General features: G+C 48.1%; 1 protein-coding gene across 1 annotated transcript in view; it reads left to right on the forward strand.

Moving 5' to 3' along the window:
* The window catches only part of ADGRB1 (adhesion G protein-coupled receptor B1), a gene marked incomplete at its 5' end in the record, with an annotated part of 159,600 nt that overhangs the window by 49,132 nt on the left and 89,774 nt on the right, over positions 1-20,694 (forward strand). Inside the window, one exon of the mRNA XM_044453219.1 lies at positions 16,660-16,834. Within this exon, the coding sequence (XP_044309154.1) occupies positions 16,660-16,834 (175 nt within the window). The remainder of the gene's footprint in view (positions 1-16,659; positions 16,835-20,694) is intronic.

Genomic DNA, 20,694 nt, shown 5'->3' on the forward strand with positions numbered 1-20,694 from the left:
ACTTGGGCTTTGATTACATGAATTTTGTAAGAACTGATTTCATTCACAGAAACACAGATGGATGTTCAGCTCAGAATTTAGTTTTCAGTTGGCTTTCATGCTCTGCAAATGCTAACTGAAAAAGAAAATGGAAATGCATTTAAAGATCGTTATTCTGGGGGGAAATTAGAAATACATATCTAATATATATTTAAACTCAATTTTTCTTGCGGATCTAAAAAATGGCAGATTAATGCCAAAGCAGGGCTGAACAGACTTATGACTGATTAAATGTAAAAGTGACATGGCACAGAAAGAAATTCATAGGAACAGGAAAAGGAGTAGAGAAGAGGGAGTCGGGAGAGTCTATCTTTAAAAATGGTGCACAGTTTGGGGCACTTCCAAAATCATGCAAGGCTGACAACTAATAACGTGATGTGAACAGCTTGTGGTCAACTAGCAGCAATGTCATCTTGCCGTTTGCGAGTGCTCCTCGCCTGGCCATTTTCTGATTTGTGAAAATATAAGCGCTTGTGACGGAACATCTCAGCATTCCTGCAGCCTGTGTGTGGTCCCCTTTGGAGAGCTCTGGGGGGAGACCTTTCCATCGGAGCCCTTGGCACCTGAATTGATTTTGTTGTTTTGCTCGCCTTTCCCTTTTAATGAGAAGCCTCCCTGGTGGCGCTGCCTCCACATTAGCAGGTATTTAATTAGCAAAATCACGCCTTCATGTCCTCACACTAGAGAACAGTAGGAAGCTTCCCTTGAGGGGAAAATCTTTCCCAGATCCCTCTGCTTCTCATCCCCAGAGATGAGATTAACTCCAGTGTGTATGTGGGGGGGGGGGATAGCTGACAGTTTTGCACAGATGTTTGGACATCTGTCCCAGTTTGGGAGGAAATTGATTGGCTGCGTGGAGAAGGATGTGGAAACTGGCTTTCTGGCTTTCTTTGTATGCTTGGTAGAAGAAGCAAAGCTTGGAGAAGGACAAGTTGAAGGGATATAAATGAACTGGTCACATTCCAGAGTAAGCAAGCCAGGTTTGATTTCCCAGACAAACCAAATAGGCACGTGAGCGAGCAAGCAAACGATACACAGACCAGCCATTGGGGTTAAAGATTCTTGGTGGCCAAGATATACTCTGTGCTGAGAGAGGGAAACTGGAGAGCAGGGGAAGATGGAATATAGAAACTTAGAGGGGGGACATGGCTGGTTTGCTGAAAACCTTGCACAGGGGCACCGTATATGGAGTCACATCTTGGTTGTAATCTCCTATAACTGGCAACTGTGGATGTTTGAAAAATCTTTTCCACCCATTCTTTTCTTTCCAATTCACCATTGTTTACGAAGTTTTGCAATCTACATCTCCTCTCTCATTTCTCCTCCCTTTCCCCTCCTGCTTTATTTATCTGTCACTGACATATACAAATGTATTCATCAAATCACAGCAAAGCAAAATCTCTCTGTGTGATTTGGCCGCCCTGCCAAGAAATTTGGTACTGTGTTTTAATGCACAACTGTACTCTGCATGTATTAGTAACCTGTAAGCGGGGGAAGAGATGTCAGCTGCAAAGTGCAGTGAATTATGGACATGAAGAGTTATTTTGTTTGCATCCTTCGGAAAGCATTGCTTCCCCATTTGGACTGCTAAAAAGTGCATTTTGGGTGCAAAACTTGCCTGCTCCTGAACTTGTGCTTCCAAGTGCTTCCAAAATGTGCAATTTACAAAAATATGCACTGTAACAGTGCATTCGGGGATCGGGGGGGGGGCATTTTGCTGCAGTCAGAGGGGCAAAGTGTGCATCTTTGGTGGGGATTTTAAATATACCACCTTCAATGAATGTTCTTTCAGCAATCCCACCACAATGCTGACAAAAAGTTCATATTCAGGAATGGGGACAAGGAGCATGAGCTTTGGAGTAGAATTTAGAGGACCACCATGAGCTCAAGATTCTTCCATCCTGTGCATCGTATGGCAATTCTGACATCGATTTTAGCCATAAACTTTCCAAACTGAAGTGGAAGTTTAAAGGGAAGGAAGTTGTATCCAATGCATCTTCCTCCAAACTTCTTAGATGATTGACCTAAACCAATTAGACCTCTGATCAATGCCCGTCCCAGCAAAAGGATGCATTTATTCAGAAATTTAACAGGGCATTCCAGAGGGAAGGAACCGTTTAGCATCTTCCCCCTCCCTGCCCTCTGCAGGCCATTTAATCATGGCTCAGCTAGAAAATGCTTCTACCACTGGAAGGGTTTTGGGAAAGCGCCACCTATCTGGTTTTTAGGATCATGGAGAGTTAGTGATGTGTGTCCAAGGCAAGCTTGCTAAAGTTCTCCAGATGCCACTTCGGAGCTTGTCCTGTCTGCCTCGCATCTTTGGCTCAGTGTGTTTGAGATTTTCTTTTTGCCTGGGAATTCATGCATTTCCCCCCAAATCTGTGCATCATTGTCCACATCTCTGAAACATATGCCTTCTTCTTCCATTGATTAAGCAGATTCTGTGCACATTTCCCGAAGAATGAATTTTTTCATGCATATTTTAAAAAAATTAATCGCACTGCAAGCACAGAAAAAGAGGCCTTCCATTGCAGAATGCGTCTGTTCCCATGTCGAACGCTGGAAGTGCACTTTGGATACGTTCTGCTAAAAGAGAAACTGAAGTGTATTCCTGCTACATCCCGATCAGGTCCAGCTCTTGGGAATAAGGACCTGGTGCAATGGAATGACGCTTCACATAGAATGCATATCTAGCATTACATGTAGCTTGATTTGCTATTATGTAACGGCCTCGTCTAATGCAAAGTGGCATGCGATCGGGGCATCGAGACCAAGAAGCGATTCAGCATTTTCTGAGCTGACAGCGGGATGGGGCAGCCACGGTTCCCGGAACGGCAAATGAGATGAGACAGCTCAAGCCAAATGTGGATTCGAGGGGGTGGGGAGGTAGTTCTCAGCCACCCATCCAGCTGTTGCAGGAGCTGTCTTCACCGATCCAAGTGCAGTCAAGAGACTCTCTTTCTCTCTCTGTCTCCAAAAGAGGAAAAATCGCTGTAGGAGATATTTATGTCGCTGTCTCTTTACGCTTACCCACAAATATATTTATATTTACTGGGGCTGACTTACTATTCATTCCAGGCTTGGGGCCTCTCGGGGTGCTTCATTACCGAATAGACAAGTGCAGGAATTAGTGGAATTTGATTCTCCCTGGGACAATACTGTACATGGCAAAACTGAGAGGTGCATGGGAACAGAGAAACCCGACCCGAAGATGCTTTGGTACAGGGCAAGGGTCCCGGAGTGAAGCTCCCGAGCAGGTGTGTTGCTGGGGACCACTCCCGGGCTGTCATCTCAAGCATGTCTTGCCCAGGATGATTCCGCCCCTGCCAGGCACAAACAGCCCAGTCAGATAGAAGGTGCAGGAACCAGTGAGAGAGCTCTTTTTGTTCAGCAGCATCCCGCCTCCTGGTGTTAGAGCATGGCATGAGTGGAGCCGACTGGAGCCGGAGGTCAGACTAGATGGCCTGGGAGACCCCTTCTGTCTTGCACTCTTTCTCTGTTTCTATTCCCATCGTCCTCTGCCACTACAGTAACTGGGCATGCTGCATAGGAATAATGGGAGTTGTAGTCCAGCACATCTGGAAAGTGCCTGGTTGGGGTCATTGGTGGTATTCATTTAGCATATTTATATCTAGCCTTTTCTTCCTTCCAAGAACTCAGGGCAGTTTGCACAATTCCCTTCCTCCTCTCAAACTCATCCTCACAACAACAACCCTGCGTGGAAGGTTGGGCTGAGAGGCCGTGAGTGGCCCAGAGTTGCCCGGTGAGCTCCATGGCTGAGCAGGGACTCGAACCTGCATCTCCAGAGCCCCAGCCCTGCACTTTCTGCCACGACACTGGTTCTCATGGATATGGGGCCCTGAAGCGATGGAAGAAGAAACGAGCTGTCCCAAGCCCAGGAGGGTTCTGTGTCTCAGCGAAATCTGAGCTCACGGAAGTTCCCAGAATTCCATTTTAGAAGTTCCTCCAGCTGGAACCTGCATCAGGCTGCCCGCTCCCCTGGCTCCTTATTACCACCTCTTGGCATGAAAATCATTTTATGACTGCCCATTTTCTGACTGCGCACATTGGTTGTGCACATCTTAAAATGTACACCTGGTTCTCCCACTGAGTAACGGTATTTTTCAAAGTATGCCTTTTTTCATGTGCATTTTTCAAATGTACCCCATGGGACAGAACAGCTTATTTTGGCCTACAAAGTTTGGAAAGACATGACTGACCACAGGTCGTGTTTGAGTCCATGCTCAGCCAGGAAGGCATAATCTGGGTCAGTCCTGGGTTAGATCACCTCTTCCACCCACTCATGAAATTGATAATTTCATATAGCTATGTAGCCCAGCAAGTGGAAGGCCATGAAGACAGATGGGGAGGATCAGGCCATCTGGCCTTTGGGCCTGAGATCAACCCTTCCCTCATAAGACGGACGCATGAGGAATTCATTGTAGTTTTTTCTGGCAAGGCTTCACTCAGTCCACCCTTTCTGGATAGAACTTGAACTCAACTGCAAACTGCGAGCAGAGACCACACAATTCCATGCTGTTGGTGTGATTGCACAAAATGCACACTCTCAAATGTTCACACGTACTCTCATCAATGGGGATGGAAAGTGCGCATTTCATGGATGTGTGCACTTGATGCCTATGGTGGAAAAATATACACAAATTTTCATGGAGGAGGAGGAGGAAGAGGAGAAGGTTGCAACCTTATACAAACAACAGATAGAACATACATTGAAGTGAAATGAACATGGAGAACATTGATGAGGAGAAAGTTTCCCAGTTCATACATCCCTTTTTTGTGAAGTAGGGTAAAACAGATCCCTGTCTAGTGGTTTCCTTCAGGTCTTTGTAAACTCCCATGCCTTATGAATTATGCTGGAATTACTCTTGTGTGCAAATGCTCTTGTGTGTTCTCATTTGGAAGGAGAAAGGAGGGAGGGAAGGCAGGCAGGCAGGCAGGCAGGCATGCAGGAAGGAAGGAAGGAAGGAGAAGATAAGGAAGAAGCAGAAGAAGGGAAAGCGAGCAAGCAAGCTGGAGGCTTCCCACACTTCCAGACTTATTTGAACAGTAACCCTCCCCCATAATCTGCCCCCATCGTTTCTCACCTCCTCCAACCTTCAGGGAGGGCCTAGCCCCATCACCTCACCCACCCAAACCACAGAATGCTCCATTCGCAGCATCTTTGGAGCAGCGCTAATTACAGATGGACCACTTTCTTCGCAACTGACTCAGCGGGGTGGAACAACACGACGCCCACTGATTCCTCCACATGTGCAGAACCGTCATGGGAGTAGGCACAGATGCACAGAGTGAAAGGTCCCCTTTAAAATAGAGAGCTTGGTAAGAATACGAGCTACAGCCTAGGCAGGCATTTGTCTGAACACGTGAGTGCTTAAAATAGGTAGAGGTTGCCAATAGGGTTATACCAGAAACCACTTCCAGCTTGTTTTTAAGCTGGATTTATCCTGTTTCCACCTACTGGGCTGAGCATGGAACTTAGAGGCGATCTGCAGTCAAAGTCCATTCATTTCTGAGCTTGCAGTGTAATTTGTGCTCCAAAACAGTGTGCTTGACAGAATGCATACATTTGAAAATTGTGTGTGAACAAGCGTCACCCTTTATTTCCCTTTTGTAGAAATCCACTTTAATGGGTGGAAGAAGAATGACTGAGTTTTAAAGATGTGCTCAATTGATATGCACATCTGGGAAAAGAATATACAAAAATACACGTGTATTGTCATACAGAAAGTAAAAGATGAAACCCACAATCTGGTGCAGGTTCCGGTTAGAATGAACCTTGAGATGAAATTCAGAGAGCTTCCATGAGCTTGAGTTTTGCTGGTTTATACATCCCTGGTTTTGGATTTGCACATTCAAGTGAATGTGGATAGAGCTCCCTTCCGCACCTTTCTGATTAAATGCAGCAACATCTGTTCTGAGGGGGACTGGCATGCATGGTCCCATCGTTCTATCCATATTCAGCCCTCGAACACGCAGGGCTTCCATTAGCCTGCCCTCTGACAGTTATTGCTATATGCCATCAATTCATCTCCAACTCAGGTGACCTATGAGTGAGTGCAGCCCCCAGAGTCCTGTCTTGACAGCCCTGCTCAGCTCTTGTAAATTTGAAGCTGTGGCTTCCTTGATGGAGTTCACCCATCTCACAGAAGGTGTTCCTTTTCTTCTCCTGCCTTTGGCATTCCCTGGCATGAGCGTCTTCTCCAGGGAGTCTTGTCTTCTCATGATGTGCCCAAAGTAGGGCAGCCTCAGTTTTGCTGTTTTTGCTTCCAGGAAAGCTCTGGCTTGATTTGATCCAGGGCCCCAGTGTTTGCCTCTCTGTCAACCCAGGGTATTTGCAAAGCTCTTGTTCAGCACCATGCTTGGCCTTTATTTCAGGATTTCTCTCCAGTGCGCTTGGGTTCTACTGAAGATTGAAAGACAGCAAACCCCTCCCACCAGCCCTAGGGGGAGACTGATTTTATGTCCTCCCAGATCTCCTTCCCTCTCAGCTGACTGCACAGATCAGCCAACAAAACAGTTCTCTCAAAGACAAGCTCCCTTGCTCCACTTTGAAGTCTTTCTCACTCAACCGGGGAAAGTGGGCCATGCACAACACAAGGAACTCTGGAATCCAGATGTGCCCGCATCTGTGGATTCTGGATTCCTGGGCAATTTTTCTTGCTTTAGACTGAATGTGGGAGATTCCTTCCAAAGCCTTCCCTTTTAACACCAGTTAATCCCTAATCCTATATATTCTTTTTTGGGTGCAGATGGTGAAGGCTTCAAAGCAGGCCGGCATCTGATCTGAGACAGTCATGTATGCTGGTGACCTCATGTTCTACTTCTAGGGGTGTCAGTCATGTGCAATGGATTCTGATCAGTTCAGATTTCTCTGAATCCAACCCATAGATTCTGCAACAGACAGGCATTTCCCAAATTGCATGGATTCCAGAGACTTTTGAATCTTTCCCCTCTCCCTGCCTTTCTCTTCATTACCATGAAGTTACAGAAAAGATAATGTTCTGGGCTTTCGCTTTCCATACCAGGCCTCATTTACACAAGAGAAGCTGTGTGTGGGGACTATAATTCCCATGATCCCAGTGGCAAATGGCATCCCCTGTTAGGACCCATCAAGACAGGGGAAACTGTATGAGAATTGCCATTTTCTGGATCCCTGGCGTGGATAGCACTCCTTTCCAAGCTTCAGCCTGCCGTCGGGCGCCCACAGGTATTTCTTGCCATCAGCAGCTCCTCCAAAGTCAGGATCTCTTTCTTCTTTTCCTCCGTGGAGAGGTGGGGGACTCACAGAGGCATAGTTCTTGCCTCAGTTTGAATCCACTGAGCTGGAAGTAGCCTGGCTTACATGGGAGCAGGGCTCTTTGGCATGAGAGATGGTCACCCTTTGGCCAACTCTCTTCCAAATGCTCATCCATCACTGAGGCCAGATCCTAGCTGGCATTTCCCATTCCCGCTTAGTGGGGACAGTACAATGCAGTAGCCCCACACCCCTGAAATGTCACATCATGATCCAACCTGGCTGCCACCATCGGAATCTGGGTGAAATGTTACACTGCAAGAAGAATCCAGATGCAGAGAGGTGCTTTGGGGTGGGAGCGAGAGGGCCCCCTGCCTCGTCAGCTGCCTTCTTAGAATGGCCCCATTCCCTGCAGATTATGGCGGGCACAGCCGCTGCGTCGATGGGTCTGGAAAGGATCCTCCCATCCCTCTCATGCCCCGGATAATCTTCTGGGATTTCTGTGAGCATATGTTTGACTCAGATGGCGATACATGTTTCTTGGTGCAATTGAATGTTTTGGCTCTGAATTAAGGCCTCAGACTGAAAGCCGTAATATGAACTCCCCACCGTGGGTAATTGGCGGATCGTTCACTAAATCCAGTCCACTGTGCAAAGCTTCAGTTCAGCTAGCTACCATCAGCTCTGGCTGCACAGATGGAAAAGACGCTCTGCTCTCCCCCTTTCATCTCCACTTCCCTCAACCCATTCCTCCCTTCCCATCCTCCCATTCCTGTACCTTCCAGTCAAGTCACTGGTTCCTTTTGCAGAACGGGGGATTATTGAAATATGAAGTCCTGTTCTCTCCCGCCCTGACGAACTGGATCAATCGCTTTGGATTTTAAAATGATAATTAAATAATCAGATGAGTGCTTCTCTCCTATCTGCATACAGGAGAGTTTTTCACCAGCATGCAGCTAAAGGCATGCTTCCAAGAACATAGGCAACAGCAAGAGCTGTATGCCTTAATTATTTAGTCCCAAGGTAGACCTGAGGACACTACTTTTGAGCTGATAACCCAGAAATACGCACATCAACTGAGAACTACTGTGTTCCTTAAGTTGAAATTATGCTAGTTCATTTGAACAGGTGGACCACAGAAGATTTTCCCAGTCTCTGGCGGCTGAGTCCTTGGCTGCTCAGATTCCACTTGCTAGTCTGGGAAGAGTGAACCAGGCAGTACCTTGAGAAATGCGGAGCACATGAAATCCACTGTTGCACCCATGTGCAAGGAAAACCCACCCAGTCTGAGATGACTTGAGATGCAATGCAAGCCCATCCAGAACTGAGTGCAGCACATGTCACTTCAGAAGACTGCTTAGTCTTCCAAGCACCCAGATCCACTCTGAATGTTCAGCAAACCCCCAGGAGCTATGTCGGACCTGCAAACTGGGAATGCTTTCCCTTCTCATGCAGGCCTCTTTCTCACTCTGACTGGAAAGTTCAGTTCTCCCGAGGATACAAAAAGGAGCCAGAAACTGCCAAGGTTGCAAATGAAAATTGCTTGGGGAAATTCTTAGGAGAAGAATTAACCTTGACTCTTGCTCCTGCTCTCTGAGTTAGTAATCGACCTGGCAGATGGATCCCAGCCAGATATTGGACTAACCTGGGATCAGGGAGGAAAAACACCCCAGAAAACCCAAAAGATTTTACTTCTGGGCTGTGATTGTTCCATCACTTATTCTGAAGTTGAGCAAAGCTGTCTTCCCGGCCAAGCAGCTTCTTACTACAGCAGGTGGACCCACAAACTACATTGGAGTCACACCAGCTGCCACTGCAGACTGGGGCATAAATGCTAGGACAGATGCTGAGCATGAGAGTGTGGGGAATCTAATCTTTGCACGTTGCATTCTGCAGCACTACAAATGTATGAATCAGACAACACAATCCTTGTCTCAAAAAAGAAAGAAACATATTGCAATGTGTTTAGAAATCCTATTTTGAGGCAAAACACATTTGAGTAAAAATACATTTCAACTATATAATTAAACCAACATGAAGCAAAGATCTCCTCCTTCTTTATGGCATCCTTTCCAATGAAGGCTTCCATGAGCGTGTGTGTTTGTGTAAGGGGGAATTTGGAGACACTGGGGGGAGAGGTGAAATTGAGTGACCTTCATGGGGTGGAGAGGGGTGAAGAAGTAGAAATGCTTTTAATTTTGAGGTAGTCCTAAGGGCTGAGTTTTGTTGAGTTCCTTTTTCACTTTGAAAGGGAAGCTGCGAGCAACTTGGCAAAGTGTCTGGCAGCAGAGTTGTTGTGAACTTGGAAAGTGGGTCTGCAAATGCCCCCGGGAAATGTAGTGATGCAGTGAAGTTGCATCACTGCCAGGGTGTGTGCAAATTCCATTTTGCTTTGCAGATCACTTGAAATGCCCCAACTGCAATCCCAACCGTGAAGGGCAGAATACTTTCTCCAAAAATTCTCAAATTTACACTCCTATTTTCAAATGTGGTACTTAAAAAAATACACAACTTCCTCAAAATTGGCAACCTTTAAATTACCCTTGCTTTAATCTATGGGGCAAATCTGCACATCTCAAAACTCCTGCAAAGAAGTGGAATTCGTGCAAATCCAGAATTTATTTGCAAAATACCCATGAGTGATAGTTGTTCATTTTACACAATGTCCCAATTTCCCTGTTTAATTTCCACACATGCCAACACTTTTTCTTTCTCCTCTTCTCCAAGTAAGAGAACTCAACTGGTCATTCTGTTCTGCTCTGATTTAGGATGTATAATTATTTTATTGTGCAATACAAAAACAACTCCATCATAAGAAAGCAAAGCAAAGCAAAGATTAAATAACATTTAAGAAAAGGAAAGAAAAAAGATTCTCAGCACTGGTTGCAGATATATATCCCTATATATAGGACTATAATAGGATATGCTGTTGATGCAAACATGTCTATGCATGCACTTTGACAAAGGTACCCTAAATATCCGTATCTTCATCCATTTGTAGATTGCGACTAAAGGCCACCCATTCAAAAACTGAAAGTTTCATTAAATCGTTTCTCCATGGTGTTATTTCTGGTAGCTATTTACCCTTCCAATGTTGCAGTATCACTCTTTTAGCTATCAAAAGGGGATGGAAAATCCATTTGTGCTGAGATTCTGTTAAATTCCATGAGATAGGCAGGCAATTCAAAGAACATGTGTATCCTTAAAGATTAAAGAATTTTCTATCACAAGATTTATCCGAATTATTACCTTCCCTAAAAAGGAAGCTGCCATTGGGCATTGCCAAAACATGTGGAGAAGAAGCGATACATTAGCAGTGTCGCCCCTCCAACAATTGGCCTCATTAGTGATTTGCTGTAGCATCCAATATACATGGTGGGCATGTCATGAGCGGAGCCGGCTGGAGCCGGGGGTCAGACTAGATCGCCCAGGAGACCCCTTCTGACTCACTCTGTTTCTATGTTTCTGTATACTTGGAAGATCAGCTTTTGCTGACAGAAGCATAACCTGAGTTCCATAATCCCCTGAGGAAGGGATAATAAAGGAAGCACTACACTGACCAGCCAGTAGGGGGTGCTGTTAGTGCTCTCTGCCAAAAGGGACGGCAACACTGCCACCTGCCTTCTGAGATGTGGAAGTGGTTCCTCTAGGGATGTGTGAAGAGACTGTTTTGGGGTGGGAATCCATTAGATTCCCTGGGTGTGTTTGTGTTGCTGTACCTGTCAGGGAAGAAAGCTGTTGCTTGCATAGCTTGCCACAAGCATTTGCAAGACTGAGCCAAGCATGAGAGGAACTCTGCACACATCAGAGAGAGGGATTCTAACAGTTTTCAGCCAAACCCTGGACAGAACTGCTAGATCTTCCCAATCAATTTCTGCGTTAACCTAAAGCCTAGGTTTTGTCCTAGGTCCCACTCGGTTTCTTTCCCGTAAACAGAACACAGATGTGTTGTGGGACACGCATGAAAAAGTAAGAAAAGCTCTGCCACTTGGGGACCTCGACGGAAAAAGCAGGATGGGCGCTGTATTGCTTCCTTGTTTTTCATGGAAGTTGCATTTCTTGGATTTGGGCAGTTGGTTGTACACTTGAAAGACTATCCCGACAAGACACTCCATCCTCTCTGTTTCTGAAACAACGGAGAACCAGTGACCCTTCTGGTTGTTACTGTAGCCTTGCTTCTCTCCCGCCCATCCAAAGCCTCGTCCCTTTCCCTTCTCACACTGGCTCCTCCAGCCCATCCTGCCCAATTCAGTGGCTGCTGCCCTGATCGCAGAGGAATGAGGGGGAAAGGAAAGGAATCCTCTATTCCTCTTCTGCCTAGCACCCGAGGTGCTGCCAAGCAACTTGCCATGTGCAATTGGACCACCTGGATGGTGGGCTGGGGACGGGGACGGGGACTATATGAAGGGAGGAACACTTGGACTGAGCTGAACATCCAGGCCAAAGAAGAAGGTATAATGCTCATATTGTATTTGAGGTGAGTGTTGTGGAAGGATGGAAGACAAGCCATGCTGGGTCCATCTCAACTCATGTCCTAGAACCATAGAATAGTAGAGTTGGAAGGGGCCATGAAGGCCATCAGGTCCATCCCCCTGCTATTTCAGGGCACCAAATCACACCATCCCACTCAGAGGGCTGCCCAGTTTCTTTCTGAATGCCTCCAGTGTGGGAGAACCCCCACCTCTCCAGGCAGCTGGTTCCACTTTCGCATTGCTCTGACAGTGAGGAAGCTTTTCCTGGTGCCCAGCCTGAATCTGGGTTGTCACATCTTGAACTGATTATTCCATGTGCATCTCTGACATAGCAAGCAGAGAGCTTGACCTTCCTGTTTAAACAGTGGCCAACCACCGACCCATGAGACACTCTCAAGCAACACATGGCCGCAACATTATTCTCCTGCCCATATACCCCTGCAAACGGCGTTGATAGGTCTGCTCAATTCCAAGGCTATGAGTTGTCAATCTTGTTTCAGAAAAAAAGCATTGCGGATTTCAGAGAACAAGTGCTGGGCAAGAATTCCATTTGCTCCACATTTTTAAGCAGGCCGACCTCATTTGCAGTTCCTGGATGAACATGCAGACTGAAAAAGAGTTATCAGACAGCTTGTGAACTTCTGCAGATCTTGTGATATACTTTGAACACAGCATTCAAAATGTGCATATTCGGGCAAGTCGCATGCAGCATTCGCACATGCGGGAGAGCGGTGTACAAGGCGAAGCACAGGCCGATGTGGAAACTGGATGGGGCAGGCTTATGGATGGACTTAGGTGAAATGGACCCTGACCAGGATGGCCTGTTTCATTGGCTGCTACCTGCCTTGTTCTGATACTGCCCCTCGCAGTCACAGTTCCCATTTGCTTTGCTGCCAGTGTTCTCAGCCACAGCTTCCCACCATCTGTGAATTCGTGGTGCCACATATAATGATATCAAAGAGCTTGCAAGGCAAACGGTGTCAAAAGAACTGCTTGGGGCATTCTATTCACAGCTTCCAAGTTGAACCCAGATTTACCTACCCTGTATGGCAGTAGAGGATACATTTTCTCCCTCTGAACTTTGACGGTTTCCTCTTACCAAACCTGCCTGTGGATTTTCAGATCCCTGCTTCCTTGACCTCTTAATGGGGAGACTCACACTGAGCCCTCATCTCTCACTCTGTAAAGCTAATCACTCCCCTCTGCATCCAGAGTTCTTGTCCCTTGTGCGTTACTCATGAATTGAGCATAGTTCTCACACCCCATTATCCATGGCACTTCTCATGTCCTCAGCCTGCGGGCAGATGTTTGGAATTGTATATGATTAGGACTTTCTTTCTTTCCACCACTAGCTGTAGTGTTCCAATTCCTCCAGGGAACATATAAATCTTGACATTATCTATCCTCTTCCCAGTAATCTCTCTCTCTGTGTGTGTTCCTGTCTTGCACCTCTCTTTGGCTTTATTTTCTTAAAACACACACTCAGTATATTCAAATAGACTCACAAATATGCACACACATTTAGCATTAGCATTTACTGGGGTCTTTTTAAATGGTATTCTACGAAGCCATAGGGTTTCTCCTTAGGATTATGAGGACTTTCTGAAGAATGGGCAGACAAACATCTGGAAAGCTAGGGTGCACGTGTTTGCAATACACTTCCCAGGCCAGTCTTTCATAACTTGCTTCCTCTCCTCTCCTCTTCCAGCTCATGGGCAACATTCAATTTTGGAGGTGACAGTTATGGAAATGTTCAGTGATGGACATTCCAGAAGAATGAACAGGACTAAAACTGAGAGTTCATTGTCGTTTCGAACACTTGCCACCAGTGCCTACGTCTTCATCTTGTGTGTGTGCCAAGGGAGGCTGGGATTATCCTCCCATACTATAAGGGGGAGGGGCTAGTGGAAGGGGCAGGGCCATCAGGTGAACCCTGAAGGGCCAGATTGGGAACACAGGTGAATTTGCCTTGGCCACGGTCCTCACATCCAGCATCTGCGGCCCTCATTTGGACCATACAACTTTGGGCTGTAGAGAAAAGCCAAATTTTCTCAAACTTCTGAGAACTTTTCTGCAATTCTTTTTTTTTCTTTTCTTTTCATCACACCTCCTAGAGAAAGAGGGACACTTTGCAGAATTGTATCTGAATATTATTCTTCCCCTTTTGGGGGGGCAGCCTGACATCCTTTGCTGAAATTTAAGCGAAATATCCCCCATTTATGTTCCTAAGCAGAGCAGAGAAACCCCCACGGCCACCTCCTCACTGTTCTCATACGAGCTGGTAAAATGTCCCCACATGGGCCCACCTGGCTGTGCTCAGACGCAGCCATCACCTTCAGAGTTGAGCAGGAGGCCACGGTCTAAAGGACCCACTGATGGTGGGACTCCGTGCGGCATTCCCTCCAAAGGGAGACTCTCGGGCTTAATCTGGCCCTGTCTGGACACCAGCTGAAGCCCGTCTCCCCCTTCCGCTCTCTCTTCCTCTCCAATCCATGTCTTGGAACTAGTTTCAGCTCTACCTTCCTGTTGCCACTTCTTTTCTGAGCTGCTGCTGGGACGGTGGAGGTGGTGGCGGTGGAGGGTCACAGTGGAAGCCTCCCCCTTAGGGATGTCAGCCCAAGTGCGGCTCCAAGGCTGAATTCAATTTTAAGCAAGTCCTCAGAGGCTGGGACCAGTGGCAGGCCAGCCTGGCTGCATGTTGAATTGGATGGATGGTTAGGTGAGGCATGACCTGTGCTGAGAAAAGGAGTTGTACATATGTGTGTGTGTGTGTGAGAGAGAGAGAGAGAGAACATGCAACAGAAACCAATATTGGCTAAAGACCCTACCTTGCTCCAGTCACTGGTCTGCGACAGCCGTACATCCAAAAGCTGCATCTTCCCCTGTGTTCACATGGGCACACTGAAGCCGCATGGCGTTGAACTTCTATCACAAAACCAGCAGCACTCCCGACAGATAAAGGTGGAAGGCAGACGATAGCTACCTAAGGATGCAGTTCAGTGTATTAGACAGGAAGGAAAAGTACAAGTCCCACTGCATCCTCATCAGTCTGTCTGGCTGTAAGGAAGGACCAATGGGTGATGCTAAAGTCCACCAAGATTCTCCCAACATCCGGTCAATACTCACCACTCTTTGCTTTGTTCAAAATAAGAGGACTGCACTAGGGGGGTTTTCCCCCAAAGCTGCACACAGTTGTAGAAATCCCCATTGCCCCGAGCATCGAATGGTACATTTTTAAAAATGTGCAGTTTTGAACATTTGATAGGGAAATGAATGTGTATTTTCTGCGCATGTGTGGTTCAAGAATTTGCGAACGTTGTCAGAGAGCACCTTCCCCTACGTGTACTGATTTGCAAACAGAGCACGTTCTGATATTTTGCAAGCAGAAACCAAATTCCCCGACTTCACTAGGTGGCTGGGCTATGTTGGGAAGAGCTGGACTTTTTTTCCCTCCGAACATGTATAGAAATGTACGGCAGCACTGTGTGGACCCTGGAGTGACATCAAGAGAGCATGTGAAGAGTTTGGAAAGTCACGGGGAGCTTTGCCCACAGATCCGTGATGTGGGAGGAGCTACAGAGGGGATCAGTGAGACAGTCAAAAACACTGGGGCAACAGCTGTTATTTTCACAATCCGAGTGCCTGTTCCTGCGAGCGTTCTGAATCACAAAGGACGTGGGCCAGTGGAGAGCTTAGGAGCCCCTTCCTGCCTGAAGGAGTTCTCCATGGCCACATGTTTCTCTTCCTCCAGAAACGGCCTGTTCACTGCAGGACAGTCAAGAAGGAGGCATCTGAAGGGGTTTCCAGACATCTGTGCATGTGGTCTATTTAAAGAGTTCCCCATGCACACACATACAAGAAGGGAGGGAAAAGTAATATGGAAAGGAAGCAAACATGTGTTCTGAGAGAGATGTGTCTCATTTTCATTGGAGAGCCAGGACGGACCGCATCTTGCTAATGAGAATCCTCAGCACAGAGGCAAACGCAGGTTTTCTGCCAGCCAGCATGGGAACGGCCCTCTGAAGATGGAATGGATGTGAGTGTGTGGACAGTTGCGATGGACGGTGTGATTGCGCTGTGTGTGTTTCAGCGTGAGATGGTTGTGGGTGGAAGAGCCGCGCCTGCTGGCATTGTTTGCAGCAAGCAAGGTTGATGTGTCAGTACTGGGGTGTTTGTGACATTTGGAGCAAGTGTCTTCATGCTCCGGGAGCTGTGTGGGGAAGGCTGAAGTTTCTGCCTGCACAGCAAGCGAGAGGCATTCCAGTGGGGGGAAGAGATGCCCGTGTCAGGGAAGGTCTTCCGAAGGATGGGTCGTGCATGGCACTGATGGGGAAGGAAAAGCGTGCCCCCGGATAAAGAAGCAGCCTTGTCGAGCAGAAAGTGGTGTTCCAGGTGTGCGTCTCTCTGTATTCGTGGGTCCTACCTTGGAGAGTGAGTTGGGACCCCCTGAGAGCAACCAACTGAGCAAAGTCTCACAGCGCTGGGACATCCTTCTCTTGAGAAGTTCTGTGCCTGCCAGGGAGCGCTTTGTGAGGGGAGGTGGATGGGGGTCCCAGGGGTTGGGGGGATGCCTTTTGGAAGGGCAGAGCACCCCTGCTTCGAAGGACGGCCCGGTGCGCCACTTGTAGTGGCTCGAGGAGGAGAGGGCAGCAGGAGCGTCGGGGCGATGCTGCAGGTGTGCAGGAAGGTGTGTACATGCGCCACGGGAGGGGGCCGTGCATTGGTGGGAGTCCCACACGCGCAGCGGGGCCATGGCTGTGGTGCTGTTTATTCTCTGGCAATGTGTCGGTGATGCTTGTTTTCTTCTCTCCTCTTCCTTCCCTCTCCCCCTTTGCCTCTCTCCCCCTCCGTCTCTCTGGCTTTCTCTGCACTGTGCTCCCCCTCCCTTCACAGACCCTCCTCCACCACCACCACTGCCGCCTCCTCCTCCTCCTCCTTCTCCTCGTCTCAGCTTGGTGCCTGGTCCTGGCGTGGCTGCCGAACGGTCCCGGTCGATCCTTTCCGGACTAAATGCCTCTGTGACAGAATCTCTACCTTCGCCATCTTAGCACAGCTCAGTGCTGACATGGTAAGTGCCGCCAGCGGAGCATCCGAGGAGCCGGCGGAACCAGCCGCTCGCGCCTGCCGAGGAGCCGGGAGCGGGAGCGGGAGAGGCACCGAACATGGTCTGGCGCGTGACATTTCAGCGTGACAGGCGACGGCCAGGCTGGGTGTGCATGCCAGTGTGTGTGTGTGCGTGCGTGTGTGTACGGTCAACCCTTGTGCCTATGTGCAACGCAAGACGTGCCGTCATGTGAAGGAGGAATCAGCGTGTGCCTTTGAGAATTTGTGACCTAAATAAAAATAGAACCAAGATCGTCCCAGCGACAAAATGTCACCGATGCTTTGCATGACGGGCTGTCTGCAAACCGCCTTTTCCATTCATGCTGGGGACCGTGCCCCCCCCCAGGCCCCCTCCCCACTTACGTCCAATGCAGCTTTGGCCAGCTGCCGGCTGGGGGTGATGGAGGAGGTGGGAGTGCAGGAGCTCTGGTTGCATTTGGGTTCGGGCCTTGCACGGTGACTGTGAATAGAAACAGAGGCATGAACGGGCGTGCAGAAAGAGTGTGTGCACAGGGGCGGGGGGGGGTAGGTACCTCGCTGATTCCTTTCAGGAATGTTGTTGGAGCTTTAACTCTCCCTTGGCAGCTGGCCGTTGTTCTCAGGTCCTCGGTCTCCTTAATCCTCCCAGACCCCTCTTGGGAACAGCTCTTGCCATTCCTGAGCTTTGCCGCTTTGTCTCCAGTTACTTTGATCCCCGATGAGCAGTGCCTCAAAATGGGGTCAAAAGGGTGCTTTGTGTGGGGGAAAGACCGGCCTCCGATAGTTCTTTTTAAAAGTCAAAAGGGAAAGGCAAGAGGCTTAGAAAATATAGCCAGAGTCTCTTCAGGCGTGGGGCGCGGGTTGAGCAGTCTGGTCACAACGAGTGAATTATTTGCATTTGATGGAGCAGGATAGGACTTTAAGCCTGCCTGCCTGCCTGCCTTTCATTCATCCGGCTTTGTTTATGCCCACACCCCACACTATGTCTCAAACTGCTTTGGCGGACCACTTTTGTTTGGGACAAACCGGTCCCACCTCGCATCACTCGGGGCTTAGATCCCGCAGGGCCCATCCAGGCGCCAGCTCGGCTGCTCCCTCTCTTGGAGGAGTCGTCCATCCCAGGAAGGGAAAGTTAAGGGCCGATTGTGGGGGTGAAGGCTGGAAGAGGGGTTCCTGAGGAAGGCAGGTCTTCCGAGATGAAGGTTGGGTTTATTATTAGAAACACTAATGTATTTGGTCCAGTCGTTGCCATGGAAACATCTGCACTGAAGTGGCTTTAAAAATGCAGTGTTGTCTATGCCCGAGGCAGGACCGAATCCTACCCCTCTTCCAAAATTACTCGTCTTCCAGGACACAAAAGGTGCGCTAGGGATTTTGGTCTTGAGAGATGCTCCACCCCTGAAGGGGACGGGTACCAAGAGTGAGGGGCCCCCCTTTTGGCAGGGGTGGGTTATGGCATGTTTGGGACGACAGGGACCCTTGTCGTCGTATCCTTAATTGTATCATTCCCTCTCCCTGACACACACTCTGCACTGTGTGATCCCTCCTTCTCACCATGTGTAGCCAGATGGGTGAATATTTTTAGGATTTCTGAGCAAGTGATAGTTTTGCACGATTGAATGCAACTATGTCGTTCTATGTACCCAAAATAAAGGAGGCTTCCCGACCTCAGTTTTCTCACCTCCAACCCTCTTTCATTCCATCTCTGTCCTTCCATAATGATAAACTGTGCGTCCAAGTTCTCCAGGTCTCACTTCACATGATCCACCCTGCTCCTTCGGTGGAGCGGCATGGGGACGGAAGCGTTTGCTTCTGTTTGATCCGTCCCAGCATCACACCTGCCCTGCGACGCTGGCTACTTTCAGCAACTGGGCCCATCTAATGGATCAACTGGGGAAGTGTTTCCTAGCCAAGGAAACACACTTTGGGGTCATGTATCATGGTCGAGTGTAGCTCAACGAGAACGGAAGCAAACACTTCTGAACTCTTAACTGCCGCCACTTTGGGAAGCGGGAGGGACCCAGTCGAAGGCTTCCCATGACTTGTTCCATACTTCATCAATACATCAAAAAGCAGCTGGTTTCTGTTCTTCCAGTGCACTCCTGCTCCAAGGATATTCCATGTGTGGGGCAAATGCTTTTGTCACACAGTTTCCAAGCAATGCATGTGTAGCAAGAAGGCGTTATCAGTCAGCAAGTTTGGTTTGTTGCTTTTAGCAGACTCTGGTAGCAGGTTGTTCTTGGGCAGCAAGGGGCCTCTGTGTTTGTATGAGAACTTTGCAATATTGTAGTCCTCATCTATTGCTTGTTTTGGCTTTGAATTGGATGCTTGGTGGATTAGGTGTTTCATATTAGTAAATGTACCGTTTGTGGGAAGGATCTTTCTCGATTCTGTGGCGATAAGTCAGATTAAGCCTGGAGAGGGTTTCCCTTCACCTGAATCCCCACAACCCATCTGGGAGTCTTTCTTAATCATGCAATTGTTTGAATATGTTACTGCACCACAAATGTAAGGGTTTTGTTTGTTTGCAGTTTGTCTTTTTAACTTTTAGGAGTTTTGCATTCTTTTCCGGCTTGCATATCCTGAATAATGGCATAAGGGCAATATTCCAGTTTTGGACCATGTCTGTAAAAGGCTGCATCTTGCAATGTTGTGTCATCTGAAACACAAACCTTTCATAGTGTTTGCCATAGTGTTTTTTTGCTCAGGGTGGCCTGTTGTGTCATCTGAACCTTGCCAAATGTTTACTTGATAGAAACCATGATAAGAAACAGAAGTCTGTTCTATGATGCTTGACCATGGTTTCTCTGGTCCTTCAAACCTGACATCATGGTTTCCATGGGGCTTCCATAGAGTCCCCTGGAAAGAGCAGAAGCCACTGCAGGACTGAATTTCAGGTGTGGTAGCCGATGGGATACATGGCAACAGCAGGAGGACTGAGCGGGGACAGTGGAAACCATGCTAATGTCGAATTTATTGGTTTATTTATCTGAAGCTTTTTTAGAACTTCCCTTCCCATAGCCTTGGGACAGTTTAACAATAAGACAAAATAGAATAAAGGCAGCATCCTAGTCAAAATCATAACCAATCAACAATAAAACCCATATTAAAACAGTCAGACCTTAAAATGTTGGGAAAAGAAAAAGGGTTTACCCTGGTGCCGAAAAGAATAAAGTGGCGGTGCCAGATGAACCTCTCTGGAGAGCGAATTCCACAATGGGGTGCCACCACAGAGAAGGTCCTTCTCTGGGTAGCCACCTTCCTAAGGAAGGAGCATCTCCTCCAAGGAGGGCCCCAGATCTTAAGGGACGGGCAGGCACATATGGAAGGAGATGCTCCTTCAGGTAACGGGGCCCTAAGCTGTTGTGGGTCGTTTGTCATGATGTGTGAACCCCATGGCAAAGCACCCTAGGTTTGGGCTATGCGTGGCAAGTCAGAGGGCTTAGGTAGCAAATGATGAGGTATAAATCTGCCTACCTGATGCTCTTGCCCCTCTGACTGAATAGCCAAACAGTCTGATGCAGCACGCTGCAGGCAATGCCATTTGCATATTTAATTGGATGTGTGCTCCAGCCTGCCTCTTTGGAGCTCAAGGCAGCCTTCAGGAGAGGTATTCTGCATGGGAGCCCCATCAGGTACTCAGGCTGCCGTCGTCCGGCAAGGTTCTCCGGCAAGCTCCGTGGCTGCAAAGGGCTTTGAACCAGGCTTCCTGCGGTCCCCGCAGCACTGAACCCGGCTCTGGTTCGGTTCAGGAGAGTCCCAAAGACTTGGGTCAGAACGAGCTGGGCCTCCCCAGCACAGTCTCCTCTTGCTGAGCAGGCCAAGTAGATCCGTTAACGTCAGTCC

The sequence above is a fragment of the Varanus komodoensis genome, unplaced genomic scaffold (assembly GCF_004798865.1).
Source record: "Varanus komodoensis strain SLA01 unplaced genomic scaffold, ASM479886v1 scaffold78, whole genome shotgun sequence".
NCBI classification, from domain to species: domain Eukaryota; kingdom Metazoa; phylum Chordata; class Lepidosauria; order Squamata; family Varanidae; genus Varanus; species Varanus komodoensis.